This window comes from Rissa tridactyla, chromosome 1 (assembly GCF_028500815.1).
Source record: "Rissa tridactyla isolate bRisTri1 chromosome 1, bRisTri1.patW.cur.20221130, whole genome shotgun sequence".
Lineage (NCBI taxonomy): Eukaryota > Metazoa > Chordata > Aves > Charadriiformes > Laridae > Rissa > Rissa tridactyla.
The window spans coordinates 69085386-69108628 of NC_071466.1; the positions used below are offsets into that span (position 1 = coordinate 69085386).

The following is a 23243-nucleotide window of genomic DNA, read 5'->3' on the forward strand; positions in this document are numbered from 1 at the left end:
ATGTCAGATCTTTTCACCCCCAACAAGTTTTACATAAGACCTCGAGCATGACTGGCTTTGGAAAAGCACTCTGTCATTTAATAATAAGAATTCAGCTGTAAGAGAACATGACCATTTCACATTTGCCAGTGCTGTGGAGGAAGTAACTCAAGCCACACTTGAAAAGGGGAACTTTTAAAGCAAGAGCCTGTACAGGAAAACATGTCAGAATGATCTAACTCTCCTTGCATTTCTCTCCTGCTTTGGCATATACAGACTACATGGTTTGGAGCATGCTGGTATATTTTGATATTAATCAGAATGTCTCTGGATCTTTAACCACTTCACTGATAACATGCACACAAAGGGTATTTGGGTTGCAAAGCTCAAACTTCACAAAGCAGACTTGAACTATGCAGGGCTGAAGTTACTGCGAAAAAAATTAAAGGGAAAACTACTCAAAACTACAAAAAATAAAGATCGCATGTGCACTTGGGCTTAAATTCCACTGAGAACAAACACATGGACTACTGAGAGCATGCCATCTACAGCCCCAGGCAAGTATCTAAATCAGTTACTGTTGGGTAAACTTCTGCATGCGAAGGAAAGATGTTCATGGATCACGAGAGATATATACACAATAGCATGGCAATTTTTGATTCCAGTCGTCAAAAAGAATCACAGAATCACAGAAACTTCAGAGTTGGAAGGGACCTCTAGAGATCATCTAGCGCAACTCCCCTCCTAAAGCAGGATTGCCTAGAGCACATCCCTCAGGATTGCATCCAGGAGAGTCTTGAAAGTCTCCAGAGAAGGGGACTCCACAACCTCCCTGGGCAGCCTGTTCCAGTGCTCTGTCACCCTCACTGTAAAGAAGTTTGTCCGTGTATTTGAACGGAACTTCCTATGTTCCAACTTGTGCCCATCCTGTCACTGGGAACCATTGAAAAGAGTCTGGCACCATCCTCCTTCAACCCACCCTTTAGATACTTATATGCCATAATAAGGTCTCCCCTCATCCTTCTCTTCTCCAGGCTAAAGAGTCCCAGCTCTCTCAGCCTTTCCTCACAAGGGAGATGCTCCAGTCCCTCAGTCATCTTAGTTGCCCTTCGCTGGACCTGCTCCAGCAGTTCCCTGTCCCTCTTGAACTGGGGAGCCCAAAACTGGATGTAGTATTCCAGTTGTGGCCTCACCAGTGCAGAGTAGAGGGGGAGAATGACCTCCCTCGACCTACTGGCCACAGTCTTCCCTATGCAGCCCAGGATTCCACTGGCCTTTTTGGCAACAAGGGCACATTGTTGGCTCATGGATAATTTACTGTCTACCAGGACCCCCAGGTCCTTCTCCTCAGAACTACTTCCCAACAGGTCCACCCCTAACCTATACTGGTGCTTAGCATTCTTCCTCCCCAGGTGGAGGACCTTGCACTTGCTTTTGTTGAACCTCATTAGGTTCTTCTCTGCCCAGCTCTCCAGCCTGTCCAGGTCACGCTGGATGGCAGCACGGCCCTCTGGAGTGTCAGCCACCCCTCCCAGTTTGGTATCATCAGCGAACTTGCTGAGGACACACTCTGTCCCATCATCCAAGTCATTAATGAATATACCGAACAAAATTTGTCCAAGTACTGACCCCTGAGGGACACCACTGGTTACAGGCCTCCAACTAGACTCTGTGCCGCTGATCACAACCCTCTGAGTTCTGTCACACAGCGAACTCTCAATCCACCTCACTGTCACCTCATCTAGCCCATACTTCCTCAGCTTCCTAATGAGGATGTTATGGGAGACAGTGTCAAAAGCCTTGCTAAAGTCAAGGTAGATGACATCCACGGCTCTCCCCTCATCCAGCCAACCAGTTATAACATCATAGAAAGCTATCAGATTGGTCAAGCATGATTTACCCTTGGTAAATCCATGTTGACCACTTCCAATAACTTCCTGTTCCTCTATGTGTTTGGAGATAACATCCAGAATGAGTCGCTCTATTACCTTCCCAGGAACAGAGGTGAGACTAACCGGTCTGTAGTTCCCTGGGTCCTCCTTCTTGCCTTTTTTGAAGATTGGAGTGATGTCAGCCTTCCTCCAGTCCTCAGGCACCTCTCCTGTTCCCCATGACCTTTCAAAGACGATGGAGAGTGGTCTAGCAATAACATCTGCCAGCTCTCTCAGCACTCACAGGTGCATCCCATCAGGGCCCATGGATTTATGAATGTCCAGCTTGGCCAAGTGGTCTCTGACCCAGTCCTCCTCAACTGAGGGAGAATCTTCCTCTCTCCAGACCTTCCCCCTTGCCTCCAGGGTATGGAATTCGTGAGAGACAGCTTTAGCAGTGAAGACCAGAGAAAAGAAGGCATTTGGTAACTCTGCCTTCTCTGTGTCTTCCACCACTAGGGCACCTGTCTCATTCATCAGTGGGCCTACATTTTCCCTAGTCTTCCTTTTTCTATTGATATACTGAAAGAATCTCTTCTTATTGTCTTTAACTGCAGTGGCCAAGCTGAGTTCTGATTGAGCTTTGGCCCTTCTGATTTTCCCCCTACATAGCTTTGTTATATCTTGATTATCCTCATAAGTTACCAACTCCCTTTTCCAGAGAATGTAAGCTTTCTTTTTTTTCCTGAGATCCAGCCAAAGCTCTTTATTTAGCCAGGCTGGCCTTCTTCCCCGTCGGCTCGTTTTTTGAGACATGGGGATGGCCTTCTCCTGTGCATCTAAGAGCACCTGCTTGAAGTATGACCAGCCTTCCTGGGCACCTTTGCTCTTCAAAACTGCCTCCCAAGGGACACTCTCGACCATGCTCCTAAACAGGCTGAAGTCTGCCCTTCGGAAATCCAAGGTGGCAGTTCTGCTGGCTCCCCGCCTTGCTTCACCAAGAATTGAAAATTCTACCATTTCATGGTCACTGTGCCCAAGACGACCTCCAACCTTTACATCCCACACAAGACCTTCTCTATTAACAAACAGTAGTGGACCAACTAGGGCACCTCCCCTAGTTGGTTCCTTCACCAGCTGTGTTAGGAAGTTGTCTTCCACACACTCGAGGAACCTCCGGGACTGTTCCCTCTCTGCTGTGTTGTATTTCCAGCAGACATCTGGGAAGCTGAAGTCCCCCACAAGAACAAGGGCAAATGATCGTGAGACCTCTGCCAGCTGCTTATAGAATACTTCATCAGATTCTACATCCTGATTGGGGGGGTCTATAACAAACTCCCATCACGATGTCTGCCTTGTTGGCCTTCCCCTTAATTCTTATCCATACACACTCAACACTGTCATTCACACTGTTGAGTTCTAAACATTCAAAACTGCCCCTAACATAGAGGGCCACCCCGCCACCTCTCCTTCCTTGCCTATCCCTTCTGAAAAGTTGGTAGCCATCGATTATAGCACTCCACCTGTGTGTGTCTTCCCACCACGTTTCTGTGATGGCAACTATATCATAGTTTCCTTGCTGAACAATGGCCTCCAGCTCCTCCTGTTTATTCCCCATGCTGCATGCATTAGTGTAGATGCACTTCAGCTGGGCTAACTGTTCTGCTACTTCCTTGGGGTGACAAGCCCTGATCATGCTTGGACACTTCTGTAGTTCCCAAATTATCACTACCCCTCATGCCTTTGCTACCACACAAATCACCATCCCCCACCATCACTGAGACAGATTGCAAGACCTTGCTAACGCTTTTACCCAGAAGCACTGGTATGCTGCTCCCAGGCACCACTTTTGTAATCCTGGTTTCATCCCCATCCCCCTTCAAACCTAGTTTAAAGCCCTATGAATGAGCCCTGCTAATTCTTGTCCCAGGATCTTTCTTCCCCTTCGGGTTAGGCTTCCCCCACCTGTTGCCAGCATGCCTGGTTTCCTGTAGATCAGCCCATGATCAAAAAGCATGACCTGCATGTCCTGAATGCAAAAAGCAGGTCCTGAAAGACAAATAACTAGTAGAAAAGAGATGCTCCCATAGAAAGTGTGCCACACGATGCTTTAACTGACTTCAAACAGCTTAGGAAGTTGTGTCTTCTGTTGCTAGTCCCTCCCCTCCAGCTGAGGCTGCCTGATTGTTCATAGTCTATTTCAATGCAAAAGTTAAACCATTTTCAGTAATGGCTTAATTCCTGGTTTACTTCCCACTGAAATGTTTGGGCACTCATACTGTCAGACACTGGGTATTCATCTCTGGGCATGGTATTGTTGCGCTGAGGAGTAGGCAGGCTCCATCAGAAGATGGGGCCTTCCATGGGAACTTGAAATTCCTTCAACTAAACCTGCACAAACCCACCTGGTTACATCTTCACAATTTCAGAACAAGTTTTCCAGTCTGGAAAGTTAAGCCATGAATTATGCATTTAACAGCTGCTGTCAAGTTTCATTCTGCACTCTGTACAATAAGTGTTCCTGATATAATAAAACATGCTAAATGTTATTTTAAAAGGAAATATTCAGAAATAATCTCATTTCATATTTGTATACCAGTTTTGCTGGAGTTTCATAATTTGGTCTCCACAGAAGAGCTTGAACTTAAACAGCCAGGTTATATCTATGTCTATTGACAGGACTACAGCAGACTATGCAATATCTTATTTTCAAACTAGCGAGAGCAAAACCAGCCAGTAAGATCTGGGGGCATTGATTTACAAACAGAATAAGAGCCTGTAGAACCTAAGGGGTGATTACAATCCATTGCTGCATGACACAGGGTTGTGTTCTGATGGCTACTGTTACCCACCCACCCACTCAGATGAAGGGAAACTGAGGTGCACCTGATCATATTGATTATCTCAACTAACTAGTTTGCTAGACGAAATGACAAACCAAAGCCACAAAGGTCATGTGGGTGGGTAATGGCACAATATGTATCTGTGGGCTGAGCAGCTGCACAGCACCTGTACCACTTGGCATGGGACTGTGCACCACACCAAACAGCAGCTGTCATGGCAAGATTACAGGCCCCTTAGCAGCTCTTCATCTAGATGGACAATGCCCTAGTTTTTTTTCTTCAAGATAAGCAATCATCCCAGACTCCAGTACATCTTGCTGTCAAGCAATAAATGGATGTGGCATTAAAGCATCTGATAATAACGCTCATATCTGTGTAGGCTGACAATTAAAACACAGTCCTGCTGTCAGTAACATCCTCAACTACCATGAAGTTTATCAAGTCATAATCTCACCTTGCACTCCTGCCAATAGAAAACATTACAAGACAGTAAGAACTAGCAACATTGGGAAACCCTAAAACTGACTGCAAAGCCTTAAGCTAAACACTTTGGCAACTACGTCTGATGAGTTATACAACACTACCACTTATATTTTAGGGGTTTTTAATATATACAGGCTTATTTATTTTGTACAGCTTCAGAATACTTAGAGCGATAGCTTCTGAATAAAATTTGAGAAAACAGCACACAGATATCCACATTCCATTGGCACTAGAATTCTATTTGTTTGTTGTATTATTTAGCACTTTCAAAAAAAAGAGGAAAATCTCCACATCACATCCCATTCCCTCTCTACGTATGAAGACAGAAAGCAGTATTGCCATTTGAAAATTTGTACCATCTCTGAAACTCATACAAGTGAGATCCAAAACACATCAAGAACAAAATTTCAAATTCTACTCATTAAACTTCAGATACCTCAAAATACCAGTCCTTATATCTGAAACATTGTTATCCGTAATTTCAAATCTGTCCTTCTGTTCTGAAAAATGAGGCCAAATTTGTCCCAAAACTGAACATCTGAGAACCATGGCACCCAAGATCACTAATATTTCAATAATCCATTCATGTTAAACTGGTTTTCAGTTTCTGACTCTGCTGATTGGTCTGCTTAAAACCTGGATATTTTCAGGCTTTGCACACAGTAAAGTCCTACACAGCCTTATCACTGTCACCCAGTTTCTTTCATATCACGGCCTAATGAATTAGAAAGAATTAGAAACCCAGTCTCTTTGATACTTTTTTTTTTTTTAAAACTCCTCACATTGACTTGTATGACCTCAAGCAACTCACATTTTTTTGACACTTATTTCTCACTGTATTAAAAATGTAGAAGTGACAGTAGCTTACATCAGTAGGGTGCTGTGATGCATAACTAAATAGCCATGAAGTGTTCTACAACGCGGAGAACAGTATTAAGGCCACTGGCCAACAAAAGCAGAAGTAAGATGCAAGAGTTCCCTGGTACATGGCTCAATGTTTAATCTACTAGATTACATGGCCAGGGGGGACAACTGCTAGAATGATAAAACTGATAGCTGGCACATTAAAATTGCTTTTTGACTACTAGTATTTGCATAATTCATTGCACATGTTAACTACTTAACATTTCTTAATGATTTGCTTTAAAATTGGAGAAAAACTGAGTGACATGGCGAAAATACTTATCATTAACAGACATATTCTTTTTTCTCTCATAAATGAAAAAGTGATTAGAAAAAGATACAACTGAGATACCACAACTGTAAAAAAGCACCAACACAGAAATACTCCTTCATTTGACTATTTTCACTTGCATAGGAATTCGTACAAAATATCTACAAATCCGCTCCTACTTTTATGGAAGACACAAAGCCCTCTTGCAGGCTCCTTAGCGTAAAGACAGCGGAACATCTAAGTAAGTGGATAAAATCATCAGAGTGCTATTCATATTTACACCAGTTGTAATAAATGCTTATCATGGAGCCTAGAAACAGCTTTTAACAGCTGGGCTCTTATAAAGATACAAACAGCGGAAGTGATAAACTGTACAAACAATGACAAACAGAGAACACGCTTTCCAGCAAATATGGTGCTCCTCATTATCTCCAAAAGCTAGAGCTGCCCACAAACCTTTCTGTTATGAGTTCACAGCTTACATTACCAGTGCTGTCCTAGAAAGCACCCTGGTCTTAAAAGCTTCCACAGGCTCACTCTGTGTAAATATTGTAACAAAATAAACAGCGCAGAAGCTTATCCAAATATTGGTGGTTTTCAGATGATAAATTACAAAGGGAAAGTTTTCATATCCTGCAGGACATAAACACTATATCTATTGTTTTAAAGTCACTGTCATAAGAGGCTTTAGGGTAAGAAGAAAGGGAAAACAGGGTAAACAGAGTAGATCTCAAAGTTAAAAGGCTGTTAAAAGCCTTTCCATCACCATTGGCATTGAAATGTGGCATTAAAGAGGATCAATACTTTACAAGAGAATGTTACAGACTGAACAGGCTGTCATGAGGCTTTCTTTACATCACATGCACAACAGTGTATTATTTGTCTCTGCAAATAAACAGAAAACCTAACCTTGAATGTATTTTCACATATGCTTCACTCCACATAACCACACTACATGTTGGAACGAGTATTTTCTGACCTGATATGTGCAGACCTGCATGCAGACTGTAAAGCCAAGACATTATGTCCAACTCTACCACACAGCAGTATCTAAGCATAATTTCCCCTTACATTTATTGGAGACTGTGGCACAGGTCAGACATTTATGTCTGTGACCTCCTAAGCAAAGACTGTGGTTTGAAATTCACATGTAATAAATAGTTACAGGGGGGGAAAAAAAGAAAAAAAACTGATTTATATTGACTTCATATCCTGCTATATCGTTTTCATTTCTTGCTTTGCTACAGTAACTGTTTTCACAAGACCTAACATTGTAATAGAAAATAGAATCTGCTTCAAAAGAGAGTAAGTACAAAAGAGGAGTATCACTGTGTACCAAAATCTGCAAAGTACCAAACCATAAATGGAGCTGAAGCGATACTATCATCACCATTCTCATGATTTGGAGCAGGGCCTAGAAATCTGCCAAGGAGTGGTTTGTTGGTTGTTTTTTTTTCTGAGATGTACTTGTTGCCATTCCTGTGACAACCTGCCTATGCAATTATTTAAACCAGTACCCGCAGTTATTATTTTCAGGCTGATTGAGGAATCAACAGTTATTTATAGGGTTTTGAAGTTATTTGATACCTTAGATGACCACACCCCTCCTTGTATCAGTGATCCTCATAGTTTACATAGTTTTAATTATTTCTGTGGGGAGAATCCTGGCCCCATCGATTTACCCACAGGTGTAATTCAGTGGGTATGTGTAAACCCTACAGATACACAAGTTGCAAATATCACTAAAACCTAAACCATACTAATGAGCAATGCTTCCCTTTTGTAGGGAAAGAACACATCTGTCCTAGAGCCATGGAACCCATAAAGCTGCCATGGCCCTGTTACAAATGCTCCTTTGCCAAAATAATCTCACCTGTACTTCTGAATCGGCATCAACATGCTGCAGCTGAAACCAGGTGTCTCTGTTATGATACTTCTGCAGATCTTCCTTCTGTATAGCTACCTTTCCTGGAAATAAAACAAACCAGAAGCACAGTTTAAGACATGCTATGGTTCACCCAAAGTACATTTCCATCAAAAACAAGTTTTAAAACAACGATTTAAGGACTGTCTTATTCAAGAAAGGCTTCAGAGCAAGGAAATATTTCTTCAGGGCATACTTCTTTAAACAATACATAATTATTTCTGATGAGCAGCTTTTTCCACTTCATATTGTGAAAGACTTTAAAATTCCTAATGTCATACTCACCTAACAGACTGAAGTACTGGCCTCTGTGGATGAGCTTGTAAGTATGCTTATAGTAAAAATATCATTATTACTTCTTTGATGTGATAATTAAACTTGTAAGAGGAAAAGCTCAAAAATTGTTGGAGAGAGAAGGGCTGTTTCTTTCTGATTTGCGGCAGATGTCTATAATAATCCCAGAAGAAAGTTCCATGCACGGGGTTATTGTTAACAGTATTTTAGGATGAGGCTTTTCACTATACATTTTTGTAGGAGAAAGGCAGCAACTAGAGATGTCAACTCATAGCAGATTCCCAGGCCTGCATTTTGAGGCTCTGTTGACCTACCTCCCTCACCCAAACTGCATTCTGCAATCTAGAGCCACCCAAGTGCTACCCCTAACTGTATAGAGGAGAAAAGAAAACCCAAACAAACGACAAAACACAGTAAAGCTTTTCCCCTCACTTTTTTAAAAGTACTCTTGCCCTTACCAAATAGCTGGTTTGGTAGTTATGGCAACAACGGGCAGTTCCATGCTATGAACTAACGTACGTGCATGCTAAGGGCTAATATATATGTAAAGCTGTAACTTGTATCTTTTGCAGTTTCTCTAAGGCATTACGTAAAGCACTCTCAGAGGGGCAGTGAAACTTTCTCCAAGCGTCTTTCTTTGTATATACAAAGCAGAGCATGGCATGCCTGAGAAGCACGTGATACTCAGAAAGAAGCTTTGGGCTGGGTGGTTCCCTAGGCACTGAGCAAAGCAGCATGTTCAAAAGGAAAGAATCCCGGACAGTTCACGGGGCTCGAGAAAGCTGTTTTTTGACAATGTAGTTTGGTAGCAGACTATCTCTGCCAGACCGAGTTGCTCACATACAGTTTGCAACCACTGCTTGCTACAGAAACACAGACTTTTTTTAACCAAATCCTGCTAGAAAAAAAATATACCAATGGACACAGTCTTAAGGGGAGAGAAGATTTTGAATACTTCCCAAATCCATGCAGTTTGGCCAGAGGTCAGTGATACATTATCCCAGCAAATGTTAACAGAACACATTTAAAAAATAAAATAAAAAAATACATATGATGAAGTCTACAAAAATAGTAAACACAAAGTATTCTCCCTTCTGAAATCTAAAAGCTTGCTAAAGGCTCAGCAGCAAGTTATGACATCCCAATATTCCCTCAGATTTTGGCCTTTTGCTTTAGCTGCTGCTGGATGGCTCCACCCAGCCTCCCATTTGCTGGGCTGCCCTGGGTACCCTGCTGCAGCTGCTGCTGCATTCTTCTGTCACCCTCAGGCTGCTTCTGGTGACAGTTTCCGGATTTCCACTCCTAGTTTCTGAACTCCTCTGCCATCCTTCCACAGCTGCCCTTCGTAATGTCTGCCAGGGTTTCTGCTCTGGCTTCCACAGAGCTGCTGACCCATTACTTCCAAGTCTTGCTCATTCTGCCCTCAGCGGTCTCCTCCTTTTGCTTGCTCTTTAGAGGTTACCAGATCCAACTCCTGGCAAACATTAAACTAGATATTAACGAGGCAGATTCATTACCAGGCTCTTTATTGGATAGGCAGAGCAAGTGACTTGAAACTTCTTAGAAAAGCAATAATTAAATTACACTAACCTACACAATAGTATGGCAGAAAAGGGAAAACAAGCCACCTGAACTGTGCTGAACAAGGGACGCCAAGTTACCCTTGCTGAGAATCTCTGTAATGTTGTCTACGTATTTTCAAAGCTTCTACTTTTATTCTTCAACCACAGCAGTTTGTGAGCAACCTAGTTTCTCTAAAACATTTTGAGAGGGGAATTTAAATGCATGACCTTCCAATAATTGCTTTGGACCTCATTTGAAATTGTTTACTTTCACTGCTTGTTATCCTCATTGTACCCTTTAATCTCTTGCAGAAATCCTCCACCCGACTGCAGTGTAGCATGCACTTCCCAAACACCATCGCCTGTATCTTTCAATCAGTCTCATTTACATTCGCAGTCACCCTGCATGAAAGGAACGTCCTTGCAGAAAACTCAAGGACAATTTCACCAACATCTGCCCAGGTAGGCTGTTGAGTCCCCTTCTCTGGAGATTTTCAAGACCCGCCTGGATGCAGTCCTGAGTGATGTGCTCTAGGCAATCCTGCTTGAGCAGGGGAGTTGGACTAGATGATCTCTAGAGGTCCCTTCCAACTCTGAAGTTTCTGTGATTCTGTGATCTGCACCTGTATGTGGCATAAACGGTGTTGTCACTGTTCCCTCTTTCAGCATGGAGTTCCACTGCTCTCTGCATCCAGGATGGCAAGATAACCCAGACGGGTCTGACCATACAGTCAGTACGTAATTGCAGCATGTGTTTGGAGGCAACGGTACATGCCTCCAGCTCCAAGAGGGTTAACATGGTGGAAAAACTGTTTTGATTAGGAAACTGTTTGAACAGCACTGTTTGCTCTGCACACAAGCAAGTCTTATTAATGAGTGAAACTTATTGACTGGGCTGGCTGGAATCCAGGGGTTTTCACTGTATACCAAATGATCCACAAAGGATAAAAATCTACTATGGAAAAAAAAAAGGGGGGGGGGCGGGGGAGGAGGGAAGGGAGAGTGAAAAAATGGGCCTACAGTTTGGCTAGTCTAAACACATACAAAGGTATATTACTGATAGGGCAGATTGTTTGATCTGCCCTGTTAAACAATTCTCTGCGTACAGGAGCGCCCTGCACAATTTCTGTTTATAACTCTCCACCTGTACTGGCCATGTCCATATGCTCACCCAGCCCACGCTCCTCCTCCTCATCACCAAGCCCGCTTAAAGCACAGTGCAGGTTCTGAGCATGGTCAGGTCCTGCCCTCCTCTATACAGTCACTGCTCTGCCACCAGCTGAACTATATATCTGACCTGGCTCAAGCAACTTCTAGCCTCACCAGAACTAGGTTAAATCTAGGCCAATAATCACAAGCTGTTGGCACCTGTCATTTGACCTGACACTACATGATAAGGGCTTACAAATCTCCTTGAAGATAAACCTTACACAAGAGGTCAGAAAGGTTTACCACCACTCAGTTACAGGACACTTTCCTCTTTGTGGTTCTTCAGCGCACTCCCAAACTCGAGCCTGTCGTCCCATGCTCTTTCTCAAGATTTGGGTGGCTGCCAGGCAGCGGTGAGAGACTCCAAAACTTGCACCTGAGGCACTCAGCCACTCCTCCTGGTTTCCTCAGAGGTGCCCCAGGCTGCAGAGAGTCTGGGTCTGTTTAAGCTTTTAGACACTGTATGGGAGGAGGCAGGAAACAGCAGACCATGCTGAACTGTATACGATGTGATTTCAAAACTTAGTTAAGTTACATTTTTAAAAATTAGATTCTCATCAATAAGACCAGCAACGATGAGTTAAAAGCATTCTTCTCATCTGAACTAATTTATTTCTGAAGGCTGACATTCACCAGGACCTCAGGTTGGGGGAGGGTAGGGAAACCCCACACACTCCTGCACGTTTTCCACCCATAGCGCAGCAATGTCCCCATGTTCCCCCAGTTCAGGCTGAACAGATCTTCACTGGCATATTTAAATCCTAAACCCTGTGTTCAAACCCAAGATGCGACATGCCACAACTGACCCCTTCCTTCTGCGAATCTCTCTTTAGGGGAAAAAACAATCTACCAACCCCCTATTATTTCGAACACTTATCTAGCTCACGGATGAATGAAGTTACTACCGAAGGCGTGGATGGTCCTAAGGGTGCAAATTCCACTTCACAATCCCTGATGTAAACTGATTTAAGAGCCTCCTACTTTCCCCACCCCTACCCCTGCGGCAGGCCATACTGAAACTGTTGAGGAAATTGATCCAAACTAAAAAACACTGAACAATGAAAATAAACACTCTGGGGGAGGAGAAGGGAAGTTTCAGGGGTGATATATGGGTGTTGTTGGCATTTTTAACACACAGATCATTTAAACTGACCTGGTTTATGGTTTCCCCACTCAAGAGTCACATTAACACAGCTAGAAGACAGAAGATAGCAGAAGGTCAATAATTTGGGCACAGAAGCAGAAATATGCAGCAGAGATGGGTAGGGATTTATGGCTTCACCGCTTAGAAAAGTGTTCGTGGAAGCACCGCACCCTCAAGTGCCCATCCCTTGCTGGAGTTTCAAAAGCTTCAAAAGTTGCGGGCAAGTCAATGCAGCCCATTAGCTTGTCCCTGGACGTGCCTGGGCTTGTTAACTCGGGCTCTAACAGTTCTGTACAAAGACTAACAGAGTTGATAGTTTGGTTCAGGCATTCTCCATCCAGTCACAACTACCTTCTGTCTGGATTACCTCTTGGTGACAAAAGGATTAGGCGCTAGTTTGAGGATTACATCTCATCTTTTAATACTCATTTGCCAGTTTGCAGAGTGTTTGCTTCACAGCTGAGATACGTGAATATCTGGCAGATGCTAGATTAGCAGAGAATATATTCCTTTACCAAAGTCAGACAGCAGTAGGACAGGAGTTTGTAATTTTAAAAGGGCACCAGGCTCTACGCAAAACATGATCCAACACTTATTTTATAGAACCCTAAAAACAAAGCATTGCAGGAGCTCTTGTATCTTTTCTTTAAAGTTATCTTTATCTTGGAATATTTGCACAGTGAAAGCCACAGAACTTCACATATTGCTGCCAAGTGAGCTGAAGCAATATAATGTAATATTTTTAATATAACATGCTCCATTAACACTGACTGCAGTGTAGTTAATTTATAGTAAAGGATTAAGTCTGACTCACTCAAAAGACCCCAAACATCTAATTAATTCAGTCTTCTCTCAGCTCTGAGCAGAGACTACTTTGCCTCCTATGTGCTACAATATTAGGCAGTAAGAGGACATGGAAGCTAGTTCAGAAGTTGCTTCATGCTAGTATGCTAAGTGCACAGACACTATACCAGTGAATTCATCTAAAATAACTGATATGAAGGAGAATCGCTTAAAACAGCTGAAAAGACTAAGGACAAATCAGAATCGATTTTAATCAACATTTTAGACTGTGAAAGCCTTATGAAACGTTAATCATCTTGAAATCTCCAACCAAGAAGCACCGCTACTGTTCCAGACTACCTGGGATTTTATAATTATCTATATGAAAGGTTATCTGTCATCAAATAAAAGTACAGAAACTTTGCAAGACAAAAAGGGCTAGATGCCTGCCTTGTTCAAGAGCAGCACAAATTCACTCACCCCTCCCCGTAACACAGAAAAAGACTGAAACAAGCAATCCCCCTACTTTAGAAAGTAGGAAATCCCTAGAAAGATAAGGATGAGAATTAGGGCCAACATAAGGCTTCAGAGCCTTAGAAGCAGCAGAATGGCTCCCTCCCAGCTCCTGTGCAGTGCACCATGAAGCACAAGCACTACTAGACTACCTGCTACCACGGGTAAGAATTAGTGGCGAGAGGCAGAACACTTCCAGCCCAGCAGCAGCGCATCCTACACAGAGTACTGAGCTGTACTATATTCATGACCCCAGTTTTGTTTGTTTGCTTAATAACTAGTCCAAATATAATAAGAATACCACTTATAAAACCCATTTTTCCCCTTTGTGGGATTTATCTTGGATAAGGCAGAGAAAAGTAGGCTGTGGATCAGACATAGCGTCTATCCTTAAAAGAAGGAAGCTGCAGCATTGCATGGACTATCCTCTACCAGGGTAGTTTTCCTGTCCACAATCCTAAAGATCTTGCCTAGCTTACCATGTAATTTCGACACCTCCCCCCTGTTAAAAAACAAATACAAACAAACAAAAACCCACAAAACAAAAAACAAGGACCAAAACAAAAATCTACCCAACCACAGCCCTCTGGTATCAGCTCTCTGCCAGCTGCTCTCTGGGCCCTTAAAATGCACATACATTTGAGAAAGGTGGTATAGCCCATGCCTGGTTGCAATGGGAGAGCAGTCCTAAAATCTAGACTTGCAGTCACTGTTGTCTGCCTTGCAGACTCTGAGTGCTGCCTGCACTAAACAACCATCTCCTTCATCCCCTTCATCACCAGCCCCTTCCAGGTACTGCCACCAGAAGCCACCGCTATTGCGTCTTCTTTGCAGCCCCAGTCTGCTTAGTTCAAGTGAGGCATAAAGCAGACAGACTCCTTAACAGCAGCTACTGCTGAGATAAGTCAAGAACCGCAGAAAATACAGAAAGCCCCGATCAAAACTGTAGCAGTCAGAGGTAAGCCGAGAGGATGGATCTATGATGATATTCCAAATACAGATAGTATTAACACTGTCATTTGGTAAGGAGGAGGGTTGCATACAAGGACAGTCGAGGTTCTAGCACATTATGCTCAGTAGTTTTGTTTATAATATGCGTACTTGTAGGAGCAAAAAGGAAAAATATGTATTTTTGAAAGCTCAACTTTGTTTTCCTGCTTTTGTGATGATCTGTTATGTTAAAAGATATTGTGAGCGCATCCTAACAATTTATTCTATGCAGAAAGTATTTATTTTAGGCTTTCTATGCAATGGTGGAGAATCTTCTCAGGATAATTCTAGTTTATAACTTCTCAAGACTTGTCATTGTGGGACAGAGTCATCTGTTTCCTTTATTTCATTAGTAGCTATATTTATACCATGCTGAGTAGATATTATTCCCATGTCATCCAACAATACGCTACGGAAACAGTAAACCAAGTTGTGACTGCTGCCTAAACCATGATCAGGGTGGAGGAAACAGAGGAACACAATTTTCTCTTAAAATCTTGGTCTCCCCTTCATGCTGTATTGGAAGATATTTCCTCCACTTAGCTAGCAGGAAGCATAGTTTAGCACAGATGATTCTTTTTCAATTTTTCTCTGAAACCAAGAAAATAATCAAAAGGTAATGCTTCAGCTACACTTGGCAACAGTTACCTAATAATGGTAGATAGCTTGCTTGGACACTTGGTAATAATGGTGGCAACTCTACAAACACACCTCAGCTTTGGAAGCAGTCATTAACAAAGGCACAGTCACCTCAAATATGCAAGCCTCAAATAACTTTCAATTCCAGGGTGTTTTCATTCTGTGACAGTGCCCATGATCTATGATTTGGTTTCATCTACTTTAGTCCAGTGCAGCTAGGTTTAATTACCTCCAAAGGCAAATTTTTTTTATTGCCTTACTTTGCTTCAGCTCATATAGTATTAAGCAGGAAGACAGCTACAACTTGCCAGGATACAATGGCCACAAGAGTTTCAATTTGCTGTAGAACACACCTAATAACCTCTATGAAGGTGATTTACAACAGTTAAGTTATAGTAAATGTAACTAACAGAATTACTGGCTAGTGTTGTCCCCACTGGCTTTCTGCTCCTTCATTGAGGAGTTTGAGGATTTCACATCTGTGCTTTATTCAGTACCATTCCATCAGCATCCCCAACCAAGCCTCCTCCTCAGTCAAGAGTACCACAGACTTTGTTCTCGAACTTCTTACTCCCCAATGCAGTACAGGGGCCAAGATTTGATGCAGTGAATTTACTTCTTCCCCTCAGAACTTCACAGGGGCTGCATTTTGTTCTGTTCAGGTTCCTGCTTAACACAGATGTTAGCAAGTCAGTTACATGCATCTGTCACCAAAGCAAATGAAGTGTTGGGGGGGGGGGGGGGGGGGAGACGGGACCAAACAGGTGATTTGTGATTTAAGTACATGATAAATAATTGTTTACTTGTCACCTGAAGAACGTATGATATTAACTATTCTTTCAGCACAGTGTTAAATGACTTGGTGTGGCACATTTCCTGTTTTTTAACTGATCTATATGTTGAAGGTCACATCCTGGCAGCCTGAACTGTTCATTACACACCTAGGAGAATACCAGCTCAGGGAATATCACGTAGATGGTTTTCTTCACTAAATCTAAATTATTAAAGGGTGAGAAAAGCCTTCCATCCCACTGTATTGGCACAGCCTGCCTCATATAACAAATATTTATAAGAAGCTGAAAAATAAATATCAAAACATAATCATTAAAGAACATATATTTCTATTTGCCTTATTTAGCAGCACTACTATCCTAATATTCCATCTACTGCATCCAGCCAGAGGTATTTTTTTCCCCCGTTACTACTGGAGGGGTACCAATTGACGGTTTTTCAGTTTAACCCTATCTCCTCAATGTTTTTCTCATTGTAACAACTAGATAGAAACAGCTACCCTATGTATTATACACTCACATGTTCCATCAAATTGTCACAGTACTCCTATTTGATCATTTGGAAACAAACAAACAAATCTAATTTTAAACAGAATTTACCATTACTTTCAGTAGTACATTTCCTACTCAAAACATCTCAACATACTATATGAATCAGTATATAAACTCTAACCAGTAACAGTCAAGACACACAGTATCAATTAAAAAACAACTTCAGACTAATTTATTTCCACAGTAACTGTACATTTGCTACATTGTACTTAAAAAAAGACAAATCATATATTTCCGATCCACTGAGCTCTGCATTTTCTTTATTATATTTGCATTTCAACCAGCATCCAAGATTCTTCCCAGACGCAGTTGTTCAAGAGTTGTATCGGTTTAGCTAACAAAATCCTACATGACTTAGCAAATTATGATTAGGAAAATGCAAATGTAATAAACAAACATGCAAACTCAAAGATATCTTTATCTGCACAATCCTCTCATCCTGTAAGCCAAAATACTACAGTATGTTCCAAAACATATCTGCTACACATGTGTTTCAGTTTCTGAATTTGTTTGGTTCTCCTCGGAAGTTTCTGTCAGAGGTTTCAAGGGGTTCTTGTTTTTCATTTTCTTGCCCCCACTCCTTCCGCTTTTGGTGGCTTGAGCATTCTCATCTGTCACACACTGAGTTGCATTTCGGATGTTAAAGAATTTACCATCCCAAACTTGTACTTCATATTTGAATAAATAAAAGCACGCCTACTCTGAGCTCCTGTCACCCTAGAAATCAATATTATAATGTCAAGAGAAAGTTCTGGCAATACTAAATAGTGATTCAAAAGGAACTCTGCTAGTGAACCATCTTCAAAAAAAATAGCTACTTGCCAAATTCTCACCATTTTGACACACACGCACTCTGTGTTCTCTCTCTACCTCGAAACCCCCTCAAAACCAGCCAAACAAACAATGCAAACAGATGTTTTAAGCATACCAGATCACACAGGAAATACAGGCAAATTCACAAGCTCAGTAACATCTGAACTTAAAATTAGTCTCCCCATATGGAAGACACAACCCCCAACTCCCTTCTCTGAGAAAGTTCATTGCTGGATGAGCACGGGTAACCATGTTTTCTTCAGCAGAAGTGTCTCATGATGACAAAATATAACAAGTGATCTCTGTAATGCACACAAAGGGCCCCTATTTGCAGAATTCAGCAGTTCTGGGAAAAGAGTCTAGTCTAGCACTACTCCAACCAAACTTTTTCAGTAGGGACCTCTTCCAAACCTTCCTTGCTCAAGCCTCTTCAAGAAAAGGTCTCTTAAGATTGAGCTGAGCATAGACATAGAGGAGCTATTCCATTTAAATATTTCAGACTTTGTTCCAATGAAAGAACATTCCCTACAATCTCAATGCAGACAGGTTAACACTGGAGTTTTGACTTTTAGTGCTACATCAGTATAGTAACACACCAGCCTGCCTACCTATGGGTTCTACAACATGCACAAAAGTCAATGTTGCTCTTTCCTGAAAAGGTACTGAACAATAGAAACCTGATCAATCATTCGGGCATCCAAACAAAAGTCTCTCTATATCTTCTGCAAGTCTTTCTTTTCATGAACTGTTGCCAGTATCTTTCAGACAAGATTACTCTAGCAGCTCCTGAAGGAAGAATTCCCCTCCAATGTCAGAGCTTGATTATTAAACAGGAACTTAGGAAATATGGAGAAAAGGAAACAATTTGCAATTCTCTATCTACAATTTCGTAGGTCTGGCTTCTGTTAAGTGTTCAGAGACCCTTGTTCCAAGAGAGGTAGTAAAGCCCCGAGTAAGAAAAATCCCAGTCTATGGCTTGTTTATGGGTCACCGCAGCTGCAGAAAACCAGTGACACACACAGGAGATCAGATGAGGCAATTCCAACAATGAAAAACTCATCAGTTGAAAGAAAGAAGGCATTACTTCCACCTTTCAAGGGGAAGCCTGAGATTAGAGAGACCAAAAAGCCTTCCAAAACCTCACTCAAAAATCAGAAACTGGCTTCGTCCTCCCCAGGATGCTAGATTGCTAGATGCTGTACACACATGAGCTCAGTTAGGGACATAAAGAGAATGACAACCTAGTTTCCTAGCTCATATGTAAAATGTAAAACAATAATTAAAGAAAGAACTAGAGACTGCATGATAAACTAGTGTAATGTAAAGATACATACGAAGAGACCTGCACAACCACTCCATCCACTTTAACATAATGCATTTTACAGAACTATACAAACTGTTGCTCAACAACAGACAACTTCCTCACTACAAGCTCCGTCAAGATATGCACACCTCATTGATAGGTATAGTCATGTTATACTGAACTAGAAAAATGGTAGTCGAGTAGACTTATTTCAAAAGTAAGAGATAAAAAAAAAAACTTATAAAAATATCCAAACAGCTAAAATAAAGTGGAAACTGCTCCCCTCAATGAAAACTAGGCTTTTACAAGACTTTTATCCCTGAAGTGACAAATGGAATATCATGCAATTTGCTGCAAGTGAAATGTGTAGCAAATAATATCTGGAAAAGCGGAGGCCTCGCTCATATTAAATAGGCACTGGAAGTCTTACAGAGCTATTCTGCAGGCAATAGCTTGCTCTGATACTCTCTATAAAATTCTGTCATCATTCTGTGGGTAACTATGATCTGTAGCTATTACTCTGCACGTCATTAAGGCAGTCATGGTCTACCAATACTGCATGCAGGTAAGTGTAACGAGCCCTGGAAAACTCTTAAGAAAACTGTAAGACTAAAGGCCTTTCATTTAGGAAAAAAAACCCAACAACACAGTAACAAACGATGTTGCTGACATTTAAACTCTGCTTTACTGCCTAGTCCAGTTAAACTGCAATCTGCATTTGCTGTCATAACAGATAGCATTTATCTCTCAGCCTTTTTTATGATACGTAATAATGAAGGCATTTTTGTCACTTGACAAAAAAAGGACAATACTGAGCAATACCACTGTCATTGTTGATTCTATCAAGACCCCAACTCATAAGACTACATACAAACTAACAGTTAAAATCCAAGAGAAGTAAACTGTAAAGATAAAAATTTAAGAACACATACCTATGATGGAATCCCTTCGAAAAACATCTCTGTCAAAAATATAAAATGACAGATGGCGAAAGGTCCGAGGAATTTCACAGTAAAAGTCTTCTCCGTAGAAGGGGCTGGGTTAAAAAAAAAAAAAAAAAAAGACAACAACATACACAAAAACACACACACACAAGAGAAAAAAAGAGATAAATTAGTGTTGGTATCCTGGAGGAGCCGGTCTGCTTACACTTCACACCTAGAATATCACTCTGGACTGTCATGGTCTCTCCCGCCCGTGAAGGTGCAACTTTAAGCACTATTGCACCTTGACTTGTGCACAACTATCTTAAATGCCCACAGAACAAGACTTCTTAACGCACAAAAAAGAATAGGTACTTCTTTTTTACCTGGAAAACAAGTGTCCCTAAACAAAGAGGGCAGAGACCACATTATTTGTTAACATACAGTGCCTTAAATAGTGGAGACACGTCCCTGCTGACACACTATGCTTACAGTAGACCATTACGACAGAGATCACAAAAGCATACACATGAACAGGATGAACAAAACATAGTGTGGTTCATAGCATATATAGTTTTTGTTATTATTTATTTATTTTTAAAAGGATTTTGTTTATTTAAAACAAAATGCCTACAGCCATTGCCTCCTTTCTCATCCCCTGCAAAGTTTCTTATTTAAAGTCAGATTTAGTTGACTGATGCTAACTAAGCCTTGGAGCTGGCACGACGCTTGTTACCTGATACCGCTGCATATCTGTCTATTTTTGCTTACTGGAATTGTATAGAATAAGTTCTTTTAAGTAAGACCAGATTTAAAAAAATACAAATACGATCTCAGCATGAAAGCTCTTTAGAGACTTAAGGGTCTTTCTTTGGATCTTACCAATTTATACGGAAAAAACCCCCAACACCTCAGGCACCTAACAGCAACCCTTTCACTTTCTCTCTGTCCAATTATATGGTTAAGGATTCACTCCTAGGAACTATAAGCATATATCAACATTATTTATTCATTGACAAGTCTACCATTTTACACAGATTTTTCATTCCAAGTCACTCATGCTTCAGCAGAACTAAATAGGTGAATGTAATTTGAGTCATATGGACAAATACACCAAGCACTGCAGATGTAGACTTAAAAATAAATCTAATTCCAACAGGCCAAAAGCCAGCAGGGTTTTTTTTCTTCTCCTTTTAAACACAGACCTCCTTATTGCCTTGGCTAAGCACAAAAATGGGAGACAGAATCACACTGTAGCTTTAATCACTATCAAAGGCTTTTTATGTTAGAAAATTAGATATCCAAAAATTTTTAATAGTTCCTTGCATTAACTTTAAATTTTTCAGCATTTTGTCAGGAGAGGTCATTTCCTTAGCTTCTTTTAGGATATTTCAGGACATAAAGGGTCTCTGCTCACGAGCTAGCACGGCTCATTGACAGAGCTTTAAACTAGGCTTGAGGTAGGCAATATCAGGCTTGCCCATGACAAGTTGTCAATAGCTACCTGAAAGGAGGTTGTAACAAGGCGAGGGTCGGTCTCTTCTCCCAAATAATAAGCAATAGGACAAGAGGAAACAGCCTCAAGTTGCACCAGGGAGGTTTAGATTGGATATTAGGAAAAATTTCTTCACTGAAAGGGTTATCAAACATTGGAACAGGCTGCCCAGGAAAGTGGTGGAATCATCGTCCCTGGAGGTATTTAAAAGACGGGTAGACGTGGTGCTTAGAGACATGGTTTAGTGGTGTTTTTGGCAGTGTTAAGTTAATGGTTAGACTCAATGATCTTCAAGGTCCCTTCCAACCTAGACGATTCTATGATTCTAAGCTGTGGGATGACAGGCAACAGTTAGAGGGACAGGGTGCTAGCGAGGGCCCACAGCCTGCTGCTCTGAGATGTGCTGGCTACAGTGCAGCACACGAAGTCTTACGGAGATGAGACAGGGACTCCTGAGGTAATAGGAGCCAAGAGAGATACACCAGTGAAAGACCCCAAAGGAATTAAGGGATGTTCCTCTAATAAGGCAACATGGTCAACAGCCTAGCTGAAGTGCCTCTACATCAATGCAGGCAGCATGGGCAACAAACAGGAGGATTTGGAAGACACTGTGCTGCTAGAAAGCTACAACCCAGTTGCCATTACTGAAACCCGGTGGGATGAATCCCATGACTGGAGTGCAGCTATTGGGGGCTACAGGCTGTTCAGAAGGGACACGTGAGGAAGGAGGGGCAGAGGCACTGCCCTCTACATTAAGAAATGGATAGAGTGTGAAGAGTTGTCTCTGAAGAACAACTATGAGCAGGTTGAAAGCTTATAGGTAAGAATAATAGACCAAGGCAACAACGGGAGCCTTGTGGTTGATGTCTACTACAGGCCAGCAGATCAAGGGGAGCATACTGATGAAACTTATTACTCCAGCTACAGGAGGCATCGCGCTCACCGGCTCTTGTCCTGCTGGGGGACTTCAATCACCCTGACATCTGCTGGAAACGTAGCACAGTGAGCTGTAGGCAATCCAGGAGACTCCTGGAGTGCACTGAACATAACTTCTTAAGTCAGGTAAGAGACAGGCCTACCAGAGGGGATGTGATAGTGAACATACAGAAGTCTATGGGACCTGATGAGATGCACCCCAGAGTCCTGAGGGAACTGGCTGAGGTAGTTGCCAAGCCACTCTCCATGATATTTGAAAAGTCATGGCACTCAGGTGAAGTTCCCGGTGACTGAAAAAAGGGAAACATCGCACCCAGTTTTAAAAAGGGTAGAAAGGAGGACCCTGGGAACTCCCGCCCCATCAGCCTCACCTCTGTGCCTGGGAAGATCATGGAACAGATCCTCCTAGAAGCTATGCTAAGGCACATGGAGGACAGGGAGGTGATTTCAGACAGCCAGCATGGCTTCACCAAGGGCAAGTCCTGCCTGACCAACCTGGTGGCCTTCTTTGCTAGAGTGACTACATCAGTGGACAAGGGAAGAGCTACAGATGTTGTCTATCTGGACTTCTGTAAGGCCTTGGACATGGGCACCTACAACAGTCTTCTCTCTAAATTGGAGAGAGATGGATTTGATGGATGGACTGTTCAGTGTGTGAGGAACTGGTTGGACAGTCACATTCAGAGGGTAGTGGTCAACGGCTCAATATCTACATGTAGAACAGTGGCGAATGATATCCCTCAGGGGTCTGTATTGGGACCAGTACTGTTCAGTATCTTCATCAATGACATAGACAGTGGCATCAAGTCCACCTTCAGCAAGTTTGCAGATAACACCAAGCTGAGTGGTGCTGTTGACATGCCTGAGGGACAGGATGCCATCCAGAGCGACCTGAACAGGCTTGAGAAGTGGGCCTATGTGAACCTCATGAGGTTCAACAGGGCCAAGTGCAGGGTCCTGCACCTGGTTCAGGGCAATTCCTGGTATCAGTACAGGCTGGGGGATGAAGCAGTGAGAGCAAC

The 23243-nt window shown here is 42.1% G+C and overlaps 1 protein-coding gene across 5 annotated transcripts in view; it reads right to left on the reverse strand.

The window, feature by feature from the left end:
* The window catches only part of RASA3 (RAS p21 protein activator 3), a 184131-nt gene that overhangs the window by 63727 nt on the left and 97161 nt on the right, over nucleotides 1–23243 (reverse strand). For all 5 annotated transcript variants that reach the window (XM_054191445.1, XM_054191454.1, XM_054191421.1 and 2 more), the window contains 2 exons: nucleotides 19800–19903; nucleotides 8224–8318 (listed from right to left, as the gene is read on the reverse strand). In XM_054191445.1, coding sequence (XP_054047420.1) covers nucleotides 8224–8318; nucleotides 19800–19903 — 199 coding nt within the window. The remainder of the gene's footprint in view (nucleotides 1–8223; nucleotides 8319–19799; nucleotides 19904–23243) is intronic.